General features: G+C 35.4%; 1 protein-coding gene across 2 annotated transcripts; it reads left to right on the forward strand.

Moving 5' to 3' along the window:
• Window positions 1–3,774: 3,774 nt before the first annotated feature.
• LOC109048248 lies at window positions 3,775–11,287 on the forward strand. Of its 2 annotated transcripts, XM_019065937.2 has the most exons (7): window positions 3,775–4,061; window positions 5,597–5,799; window positions 6,121–6,226; window positions 7,214–7,365; window positions 7,651–7,843; window positions 8,047–8,198; window positions 10,008–11,287. In XM_019065937.2, exons 3-7 carry the CDS (start codon window positions 6,214–6,216, stop codon window positions 10,092–10,094), a joined length of 597 nt encoding a protein of 198 aa, XP_018921482.1. In that variant the 5' UTR covers window positions 3,775–4,061; window positions 5,597–5,799; window positions 6,121–6,213; the 3' UTR covers window positions 10,095–11,287. The 2 variants fall into 2 exon arrangements, with proteins under 2 accessions (XP_018921482.1, XP_018921481.1); XM_019065936.2 differs by lacking the exon at window positions 6,121–6,226 and having other exon boundaries at window positions 3,782–4,061.
• Window positions 11,288–12,412: the final 1,125 nt, after the last annotated feature.

The following is a 12,412-nucleotide window of genomic DNA, read 5'->3' on the forward strand; positions in this document are numbered from 1 at the left end:
TAAGGTGGTATGCTTTTAGGGTCTAGGCCAACTTAGATGTTCTGGCTGACAGTAAAAGACATCCAAAACGGAGAATAGGCTCACAGACACATACACGCAAAAATAAAATGGTTAAACTATTATATTAATACTCAATAAGCATGCTTACACATACACAGAGAGACACACACATGCACAGACATACATGCACACACACACACACACACACACACACACATTTTGTCGCAGATATAGGTATTTGAAATAAATGATAGGTGACACAAAACTTATTGCAAGTCTTCTCTTTTTAAGAGTTTATATGTCATTTTCAGATTTCACTGTAATCATAATCTGGCATAATTGTAAAAACTGATGTGTCTGTATGAACAAAATGGTAAACTTAGACTCAATGCGATTTTAAATGTTATAACATTGATTTTATAATGTTTAAGCATGAATCCATCAAACCCATGAACAGTACTGTTATAGTTAGTTGAATGAGCCCATTAGTGGTCTTCCGCTGCCACCTAGTGGTTACAAAACTATGCAATTTCATGCAATGTCTCATACAACACTGTTTAACCTTTTAAACTATTATAGTGTTATTTTTTTCTTGTTTCTTGCCCAATCTCTCTTAAATTTTGCATGTTTTATTAGAATGAGATTATACATAATTTTACACAGTTCTGAGAGACATTATGGCCCCTTTTTTTTTTAAAGATTTTAGGTACACTTTGGGTACACAAGGTAAACAACATATTATAAAATAACCAGTTTATAGCTGTCCAAATGCAAAACTTTTTTTTTTTTTTGATAATTATTGACCTAGAAAGTCTAGAGAATAGAATATATAAAAGTAGGTTTTTAAAATAATTTCAAATACTTTAGTATGGGGTGCCTGTTGTGGTGGCCCAGAACCCCTTTGGGGAGGAAGATAAAAGTGATTACAAAGCTGTTTCCTGGTACGGGAGTCGGGCTTTGCTGGTGATGGGGAGGAGGGACAAGGTGGATCAGATTCGGGGATGGGGTCTGTGTTGGTGGGTGGGAAGCATCATTAATACACACGCTTGTTGCCTCACATTCCCAGTCTCTCACTCACACACACTTATTGTTTTTGTTCTGTGTTCAGGAGTCTGGAAGCGGAATTCCCTGAGTTGGGAATTGCTGGACAATGTAAACGCTCTCAATGTAAACAGCTATCAGCGTGGAATGCAGTCAAGCAGAAGATGTGACCCTCCCAGACATTAATTGACTCGGGGTGAGGGGTCAGATTCGGTATCGTGCTAGCGATGCTTCCGAAAGAAAACAATCAAACAATAAGACACCCACACAGCAGGAGGTGTGCAGAGGGAGACAGGCCATTATAATTATCATCATCACCATCAAGCATCATCAAAGTATTTTTAATAAGGACCATAACAAAACTGGGTCAGTGGAAGCAGCTCAGCCAAAACACAGCACAGCACACAGATACACACACACACACACACACACACACACACACACACACACAGTCCAGGGCGACGGTATCAAAGCCAGAATAATGCCTTGAAACTTTATATCTTTAAGACTTTCAACATGCACATATATCAGCAAAATCTATTAATTCAAAATCATAGTCATGCAATTCAAAATCAATCAAAAGAAAAATCCTAAATTATTTTTTATTTCTCATTCACATAATATCTATCTGATAAAGGAATTTGTTATTGTCAAACTGAACTGTTTATTATGTCACTGGTGTGTGTGTGTGTGTGTCTCAGTATGAGTGCATTTTTGTTCTGTGTTTTCGCATGGGAAAATCGCCCAGCTGTTGAGGCTTTGAGACTCTGCTGTGTATTGATGGAACATTTGGGGCATTCCTTTATGTGTGTGTGTGTGTGTGTGTGTGTGTGTGTGTGCAGAGGTAACGATCATCTAGAGGAAATCCTCAATCAGATGCCAGAAAGAGTGCTCTGAACAAGCTCACTTGTGTTTGTGTTTAGCACACACACACACACACACACACACACACACACACACACACACACACACACACACACACATACACACACACAGCTGTGACTGCTAATAACCTCAGGGACTTGCTGCGGACTGCACAAAACACATACCCACACAGAAACATATGCACATCGATGACTGGATAGTCAAAATGAATAACATATAAGCCGATATCTCCATGACTACCAAAACATTTCTAAGGAACCTGCAAACAAATGTTGTAAACTAAACATTAGTGGTACTAATGCATTTCAAGTTTTTCGGAGTTTATTCTTTAATTAATTCTTGTTTAACTTATTCAGTCTCTTCTGTCTTTCCATACATTTACTTGTACATAGACATATCTCTTAGAAAAAGATACAAAATTGTCACTGTAGCAGTACCCTTTCAAAATAAACTAATATGTACACTTTAGGTACTAATATGTACTTTTAAAATACTAATATGTATTTTAAGGCACTGTTATGTACCATTTAGGGGTAAATAAGGTATTAAGATGTACCTTTTAGTTTTTGTACCTTAGGGTACTGACACTGTGACAGTTGTTTTTTATTTTGTTTTGAAAGTGTACTCAACTAGTGAATAGTAGTTGAACATCTCACTGGTATCCAGATGCCAAATTCATAAAAAGTCAAAAGCAGTATCTTGTAAAACAGTAATTTATTTTATGTTTTCAAATTTCTACAGTAACATCAGTTAAAACAAGATAATTTTCTGTACTATACTATAGTATTTCTTGAACTATACTATATCCATAGAATATGCTAATCATGATGGACTCATAAATGTAATCGTAATTTGTAACCTTCATTATATATGGCAATATTGTACATTACTGTAATGAAATTATAACTTTTTGTAAGTGATCAAAGGGACGGGGTGTTTTCCTTGCTGTGTGGTGAAGTTTTGTATGAGTTGCCATAATTTTACATAAAAAGATATACTTAAGCACTACAAAACAAGTAACTAAAGTGTTAACAGAAACAGCAAAATAAAACAAAAAATGGCTAATTTATTCATGACGCACTGCATTCTGGGAATGTCACATTATTGCTAAATTGGTAGAATGAAAGACTTTGATATTCTTGTGACTATGTTCATGCAACTGGCCAGATCAGACTGCGATTGGCTTTGACATTTTGTGCATGCTCCGAAAGACACAGGTTCCTATTTTGTATTATTTTTTGTCACATTCAGTTTTTAAAAACAAAGCAATGTAATTAAACCGAACTGTAAGTGGGGCGTAAGCAGATTGTACAAAAATGTACAAATGAGATCGTAAAAATGCCACTAATTTACCAAAGCATAAAATAGTTACAAATTCACATAAGAGTGTGTTGCATATACTTTGACAGACAGCTAAAGACTGTTGCTCAAATATGCAAAACTCTCTGAACCTTGATTTTTAAATGCATATGCACACATATGATGTGTATGTCACTTTTCAGTGTGGAGATACAGTATGCAGTATTTTGCACAACATTTAACAAACAGATGCTGAAACTTTGGGTTAATAAAGGCCGAGCTACAAACTTGAATCTCTGTATAGATTCCAGTATGCATAGTTTTCTGCATGAAGCAGAGTCTCCTCCTTTCTCACTTCCCTCTGCTGTCCTCTCATTTATTGTGTCCGTCCTGAAGTAGCCCAGGCATTGTTTAATCCAGATGGCGTAATCACAACCTTTTTGCTGTGTCTTCCTCTTCCTATTCATACAGCCTCCTATTAATATCCTGATCCCTCACTATCCTGTCAGCAAGTAAGACTCGAACAAACAGTGGGACAAAAGAGGAGAGGGAGAGGAGGGAAGAAAAAGGAAAAAAAGTAGGGGATCCCCAACATGAAGAACAACAGGATGGAGAAGAGCATGTCATACGGTCAATTACGGGCAGGAGGATCTCTGCGTCCAGAGAGAGGAGAGGGTTGAGTTCCGGACTGAGGAAAAGCAAGTCCACCGTCAACCACTTTCACAGACGCCTTATTTACTGCTCTGGAAGAGCAGCTTTACAGCTCTGTGATTCAGCCATTTGTGACTGCAAATGGGACTCAAAGGAAAACAAAGACTTCAAAAGAGCAAGACAAAGTGAGTGAGAGAGAAACAGGAGAAGAATATATATATATATATATTTTTAATATTTGTAAGTTCCACAACAGGAGCAGGTGGCTCCTTCATGTCAGTCTTTATGAGCAAAAATTAACTTACATTGCGAATGTGTTTAAGTAATACATTCAACCTTCAGTGAACTATCCATTTAATTGTACTACAATTGATAACACATTCACAAGATTGTGGCTCCAAAAAAAAAAAAACAAAAAAAAAAAAAAAATTCATGCTATGATATGAGAGACATGAAAATAGTGCCGGTTTCAACCTGAACTGAATGATACAGTATTGCTTTGATGACAGTGAATATTAAAAAAAAATGAAGTGCTGAATGCCAGATTAGGGAGCCGTTTTTTTTTCACCCCAATACTTGTAAAACAGAGCATTTTTGCGATGTGTTTAAGTAATACATTCAAAAGACCACAGATAACATTTGTTATTGTAACATAATGATGACTGTAACCTTCTATAAACCACAAGCGCATACTCGGTAAAACAGTACACCAATGAGTGACGCAAATTAGAGTTGCTTTTTCCAGTCACCTTAAACTGTGAAAATATTAACTCTGAAAAACACTCATTTTTCCACTTTGCTCTTTTGTGTGCAGCAGTTGTCAGTATTTCCTTTTTTATTTCACATTATATTTACCAGAAATTAGACTTGTCAAACATGCCAAATATGCCTATATTACGCGAGCAATAGTGCAAACATATTTATGAATCTCAAGGAAGCAGTTTCCCTGCATTAAATAGTCATTTAAAATTTAAGTTTAAACAAGAACTTTCAGTGGCTTACAGTGGTAACATTAAAAGGCTGCGTTTCTATTCATCTTTAATATGAGCAGGCCTAAATAAAAGTGTTTTAGTATAGAAAATTAAGCATTATGAACATAACAGAAAGATACAATTTTATGTGAAGTCAAATCAAAATGAAACTGTATATGTGAAGTGAATTAATGAGAGAGAATCAGCTTTAATTTTAGATATTAAAATATCTATGCATATGCATATTTATGTGTGTGTAGATACTAATGTTCTTGTATTTATTTGTGTATGTTTTATCATTTAATATTGTTAGAAATGTTGTTGTATAATTCAGACAACTTTATCTGAAAGTGCATTATTTTAATAAGGATAATTAGAACGCTGTTGCAGTTAACAAATGAATAATTAACGACAACTTGTTTTTAAACTAATGTATTATTTATTGGACTATTAAGTTATTATTTTTGTAATAATAATATCATTAATCACATAAAAATGTTGCTCTCAAACTCTAGACCAAAAATATCTTACATAGGCAAATTCGAGCTTTTCTTTCTCTCTCTCTCTCTCTCTCTCTCTCTCTCTCTCTCTCTCTCGATATACTAGTAGCCTACTGTTTTTGATTCTGCCACATATTTAAATTATCCATCCTATTTTGTCAAATCTGCATAGCATGAAAGTCAATGTTTGACTTTAAAACTTATTTTAAAAATGATTTAAGTCATTTCTCATTTTTTATGTTGTTTTAGGAGCTTCTGTTCATCATCATGTCACTCACACCAGAGGGCAGGATTTACACGCGTGAATTTTTACACCTCTCACTCGTGTTAGACGGATGACGCTTAATTTCCGATGTTTTAAAAGCGATAATAAACAGCTGTTACCCGTAATCACTGATGGCTGTGTTTTACCCACTGTAAAGAACTCAGAATGAGAAATCTGAAGATTTCAGGTAAGCAAATATCAGACTTTATTAACAACAACAAAATATCAGACTATGTTAACTTTAATAACAATTGACTTTTAACTCATTGAAGCTTAATGGTCAAACGTTCCTCTTTCAGAATTAACTAAGCTACTAATCCTGATATTATAATTTAATTTAAGCATAAGGTTCACAGAAATTTGTTCGTGTGGTAATTTCGAGTGCTTCCTGTATATTTCATTTAGTCTGACACCTTATATATGGCTGAAATAGAGACACACAAGTGAAAATATTTTCATTCACTTTAGTCTTCTTCTCTTTTCGTAACTTCTCTGTTCTTTTAAATAGACAAATGAGTTTGAGGATAGAGTTCAAGACAATCTGCACTCCTGCTCTTTTTCTTCAAATATCATTATTTTGAACAAGCTTTCGGGTCTGTGAATGATGTTGCATGGTAATTTAAAGCTTTTAAATACTATATATACAACTATACTTAAAATAAAAATCCATCTTTTTATGAATATTATTGTCTAAATCACTAGAACACTAATATTTTTTCTTGTTTGACCTACAGTATGCACTGTTGTAGGTGATTTATTATATTAATACCTCATTTGACTCCAGCCTATGCATTTTTTGTGTGTGTTGTCTCTATTGACTGCTAAGATATAGTGTAAGGTTGAAAATAGAACATAAGGTAAAAGTTTTAACATGTGCTGGGACAATAATTTAAAATTAGAATCATATAGTCAACAAAATTATATGCCTACATCATCCTTGCTGTATCAATATAAGGGATAATGCAGTCAGCTGGACATTTCAACAAAGACTGCAACAAAATATTATAGTAATGTTAAAGGGATAGTTCACTAATCACATCTTTATTCACCATTTTTTCTTCTGTTGAACACTTGAATAATGTTGGTAACCAAACAGCTGCTAGTTGACTTTGACTTTCACATTAACTTCCACAAAGTGTAATATACTATGGAAGTCAATGTGGTTCCATCAACTGTTTGGTTACCAAGATTCTTCTTGGGGGTGAGCAAATGATAACAAATTTTCATTTTTGGGTGAACTATCCATTAAATTGTACTACAATTGATAACACATTCACAAAGTTGTGCCAGTTGCATGTAAAAAAAAAAAAAAAAAAAAAAAAAAAAAAAAAACTGACTTCATGCTATGATATGAGAGACATGAAAATAGTGCCAGTTTCAACCTGAACTGAATGATATACAGTATTGCTTTGATGACAGCGAATATAAAAAAAAAATATGTAAGTGCTGAATGCCACATTAGGGAGCCGTTTTTTCACCCCAATACTTTAAAACAGAGCATTTTTGTTCATGTGAATTATTATTTAAATAGATAGATTGTGTATATGTAATATGCACTTTTAGATTAACATTTACTTTTCATTATGTGTTTCTCTTTGCAGAATTGCTATTGTTTGCAATGACAGCATTGCACTGTGGGACATCAAAAGACATGGACTTTATTACGGGTAACTGTAATGATACCATCAGACTTCCTTGTAAAGCTACTGACCGAACTAGCACTTACCGTTACGTAATGTGGTATAAAAAAGAGGTGAGCTACCTTTGTTGTAACTGATTGACTTAAATGACATTATTGCAATGGTTGTGCAGTTTCAGTTTTATTTTCTTTGTGTAAAGGATTTTGAAAGTAAAAAAAAAAAAAGAAATCTGCATGCAAAGTGATGGTTAGCCAGCAAACAAAGCATTTCTTTTGATAAGTAGCATCCTCTGCACCTCAGAGGCATACCTTTCGTCATTTGACCTGGTTGGTCTGTCCAACCAGAAAACACCGCACCACAACAAAATCCCCTAACAAATCCATGTCTTTCTTTTCTAGAGTTTTCCTATCATCAAGAGGAAAAAAGAAGAATATACATACTATAATAACATAACATCTGTTTCTCTGGAAAATAAAGAGACCCTGGTGTTACATAATGTGCAGTCTTCAGACTCTGGAGAATATAAATGCTACCTGGCTGCAGAGGTTGGAGGTCGAAATGACCATTCTTTAATTGGATTGAATATCTCAGGTAATTTAGATCCCGGTCATTCTAGTTCATTCTCCATAAAATCTGTTGGATATTAATATTCTTTATGTTAGTGTCATCAAAACTACTCTAGCATCTTAAAGTGCATACCTATGATTAAACCTCTTAATATATTTATAATTCCATGCATGATCTCAGAAAACTAAGTATCCCATTAAACACATAATGTTTTTCTTAATTTTCAGAATGTTTAAATGTGAGCACAGTTTATCCCATCAACACCATGACCCCTTCTGATTCTTGTCCTACTGTAGCAGAATTAACTGTTCCCTGGGCTGTCATTGGCTTTTCTTTTATCAGCGTGACCAAAGTCATTCTTTGCATTATAACTGTGGGGGTGAGTATAATATCAGTCCCAATCAGTCAATCAAAGACCCAAAGATTTCCAGGAAACAAACTGCACTGTATTTTTCACACAAACATCAAACAAATTAAATTAGTGCTTGCTCACTTGATATTCAGACCATTTTAAATTACTGTTCAAAAATTTGGGGCCATTAAGTGTTTATTATTTTTTTTAAAGAAATCATTACTTATATTTAGATCAAAAGTGACAGTAAAGACATTTGTAAAACATTTCTATTTCAAATAAATGCTGTTTATATTATTCATCAGAGAATCCTGAAAAACATATTACATTTTCCACAGAGTTGTTATCCGTTTTGCAACTGTTTTCAACATTGATAATAATAAGAAATGTTTCTTGAGCAGCAACTCAGCATATTAGAATAAATTCTGATTCTGAAGGATCATGTGACACTGAAGACTGGAGGAATTGCTGCTGAAAATACAGCTTTGTCGTCACAGGAACAAATTACATTTTAAAATATAATAAAATAGAAAACTAAAAGTTACTCTACACTTTAATAATATTTCACACTATTACAGTTCGTACTGTATTTTTGATTAAATAAATGCAGCTTCTGTGAGTATACAAGACTTTCCAAAAAAAAAAAAAAAAACATTCGAAGATTTTACTGACCTCAATCTTTTGAAGCCTGTTTATAATAAAGTCAAATTCTAAAGTATAAAGCCACACTAGTGAGAAATAAAGTCACTCTGCAAGATTTTGAAGAATGTTTTTGATGATTTTAATTTGAAAAAATAAAGTAGCCTTTTTTTATTCCATACAGTAAAGGCCAAAATATCTGTTTTCATTAGATTATGTATAGTGTGGAAAAAAGCACAACATTTGACTTTTTTAAACAATGTTGAAGACTCAGAAAGTAACAAATGTATCTTTCAGTCCATTCATGTGTCATAAACATGGCCTCAAAACAGACACGAGCTGTGTCTCATTTTGAAGCCTGCATCTTTAAGAGGTTGCAATTTGTCAGCCACATACATCTTTGGATGTCTCATTTCATAAAAGTAACAGTTATAAAATGATCTGTTATTCTTTGTGCTGAGTAAATTATCGGAAATCTGACATTTCTTTCTTTGCAATGAAACGGTTACTTTTCTGAAATGTGGCCAACAAATGCGACCTCCAGAGGCTGCAGCCTTCAAAATGAGACACACTTCATGTCTGTTTTGAGTCCATCTAATATGTTACAGTACTCCTAAAAGTTGACAAAACTATCATTTAGATATTTAATCTAGAAATTTTAGGCATTTTATGGTTATGCCACTACCCTTCAAAGTGTTTCTTGCCTAATTCTCAATTACAAAGTGCTGGTCCTATAATACGCTGTCTGCATATTTAAACATGCACCTCACAGACCGTCAGTAAAAATATTTTATTTTTTGCATTGAGTTTCTTCAGAAACTGTTGCATAACAGGAAACAGAGACGATGAGGCCCATAAGCTTCACACGAATCCCCCTCACTTACATGCCCCCCCAACAAAGATTTTGCACGGTAGCTTTCACAGGAAATAATGGTTGTTGTTTTTTTTTTTTCTGCAGAATTCTGTGATGGTGTTGTAGAAAACACAATTTTGCAGCTGTCTGTGCACTTCAGCTTTTACATTTTTTTTACCACATAACTGTTTTGCTATAAAGACTGACAATCCTTTAGATTTCAGAGATTATTCAAATGACAAACCACACGCTCACTGCTAGGAGAATGTGGGAGAATTGCATGTTTTTTTTTCGTGTGTTTCAGTGCTTTTGAAGCTTGGCTGATATAAAATTTCCTTTCACAGGTGTGTGATCGAGTCATATTTGGAACACTAAGAAGAAAACAGGAAGTAAGGGGAAGCAAGACTGGAAGGTCAAGCTGGAAAGATTGAGATTCACAAAAAGCTGATGGGGTTGTTATAGTTTTACACATCCATTAGCCAAGTTAAAACAGTCCATTCCTGTAAAGATTTACAAGGTTGTTCGCACCATTAGATTGTTTTGATAGGATCCGTTTTATTTCTGTGTGGTTTTGCTATTCTGAAAAACTTTTTATGGATGGTTTATTATAGGGGAAGAGGGACAGGCTATAATGAGGGCTGTTCATTATAGTTGAGGGAAAGGAGAGTCATGGAGGGTTGCAGTTTATTAGGCCTGTGCCACAGCTGCACACTGTTGCATTTTGTTTGTTTGAACATTTTTTCCCTCATACTTTATAAATAAGGGATAATGTACATCCAGCCAGTTGTCATTTCAGAATAAACCCGACAGGGTGATCAGGACACCGACGCGAAGCGGAGGGGTCTTGTATCAGCCTGAAGGGGTTTATTCTGAGACAGGCCGCTTATTACACGGCTAAAAATATTTGTTTTTACCATATATGTTGAAATTAATGTCTTCCATTGTAACACGCGGTGGTTACGTTTTTTACAGTTACAAGATGGTGCCAGACAGTCAATGATAGCGGAGTGACTCATTAAGCATAAGTAGTACCGGTCAAGATAACTCGTAGAACCCAGATAAGCGGTGTGTTATTGTCAGTGCGTTCCAAACGGGACATTTCGGCCTCTGAAGGGCACTTCATGAAAACAATCTTGGCCGCCATATTGAAGGGTCGTTCTAAACCAAAGTGCTCAAAATGGCCCACTTCAAAGGGCCCTTCGGAATGAAGGATTTTGAAGAATACAACTGATGGACAATTCGGCCTCCCATGATCCTTTGCGCAGATTCTTTCCATGATGACGGTGGGTACATGTGGGCACGTGATGATGACGCAGAAGGGCACTTTAAGAAACAGTTGTTTGGTCCAACACAACCCTTCAACCCTCCAAAGCTCTCACTCCAGAGGGTAAACCCTTTGAAGGGATTAGGGCATAGAGATGAGCCCTTCCGAATGGAACGCAGGGTCAATATGGTAGTTGTTATCTTGGAATAACAAACCACTGGATGGCGCGATTGACCAATCAGAATCAAGTATTCCACAGAGCCGTGTAATAATTGTAGGCTATGTATTTTGTCTGTAGCAAATGTATGTACTTTATGGATCTTAAGGGTTATAAATATGTTATAAATTTTGTTCATACAATACAGATTAAGATTTATTTATAAATCATTTATATAGATCATATTTTCACCTACGGATATATATTCAACAATCAAGATTTTAGGTTAGTTTGACTATTAACTTGATGGATGTATAGGCCTATTGAGTTTTGTGTTTGAACAAACTATCCGGCCAAATTCCAATTCTATTTTATACCCCTTCCCCTTCCCCTACCCCTCTGCCTACCCCTTCCCCTTGTCCCTTGAAACTGAGTGTTAAGGGTTAGGGGTAAAAATATTCCCCTAAGAATTGGGACACCACTACTATGCCGTCGGACGTCGTCATACGTAGTCTAGCTCCTACAATACACACATATACTGGTGTGCTGGTGTGCATTAGAGCCTTTAATTACCGTTCTGTATTAATGCGCTGCTTACTGACACACACATTTCGGAAATCGCGCAGCTCACACATCTAGGAGAAAAGAAACTTGTCAACACTGCCCCACGACTTTTATTAAATACAGCTTAAATACGGAATCGCTACATTATATTTTCCAGCAACAAGAGGATATAATCGCTGTTTTTAAGTAAACAGACTCTAAAAAGAGAAACGCACAGACGGCATACACGCAACTTTCATCTCTCTCTCTCTCTCTCTCTCTCAATATTTGAGAACAGGGTTTAGCGATTTCTAATTATTGGGGGGACTAGCCCCCTCAATGTCTACTGTGGTTATCGCCCTGATCAGACAAGAAAATATGTTGTGGTACTATTGTACATTCTATAATGATATGACGTTAGCCAATATTTGCGATGTTTTGCAAACATTTCTCTGAGTAACATGACCGTTAATATGAACTCACGATTGAATGTAACATAAAACAAATGATTACTTTTCGTTAAAATCTTTATTAATGGCAAAATTTTTCTTACATTTATGTGTCTTTTTGTTCGCTCAGGCAGCCATGTTGCCAAGATAATTCATACCCCTTCGTTTGGAGTGTGGTCCTGAAAAATCTTCATTTGAAGGGCTGTCTGGCCCTTGAATCGCGCGAAACGGAGGGGTAGGGGAAAGGGGAAGGGCTAAGGGGAAAAATTGGGATTGGGCCTACATATTCACTCAAGGGTTGGGAGATAACTTGGTAGAAATATGTCAGTCATTTTG

The sequence above is a fragment of the Cyprinus carpio genome, chromosome A8, assembly GCF_018340385.1.
Source record: "Cyprinus carpio isolate SPL01 chromosome A8, ASM1834038v1, whole genome shotgun sequence".
Taxonomy (NCBI): Eukaryota; Metazoa; Chordata; class Actinopteri; order Cypriniformes; family Cyprinidae; genus Cyprinus; species Cyprinus carpio.

What these genes read in the sequence shown, in the direction of transcription:
- LOC109048248 (XM_019065936.2), top strand. Translation starts at nt 5,778, where the DNA reads ATGAGAAATCTGAAGATTTCAG. An exon ending in TAATGTGGTATAAAAAAGAG is followed by an intron (nt 7,366 to 7,650) that starts GTGAGCTACCTT and finishes TTTCTTTTCTAG; the next exon opens with AGTTTTCCTATCATCAAGAG. An exon ending in TTTGCATTATAACTGTGGGG is followed by an intron (nt 8,199 to 10,007) that starts GTGAGTATAATA and finishes TTCCTTTCACAG; the next exon opens with GTGTGTGATCGAGTCATATT.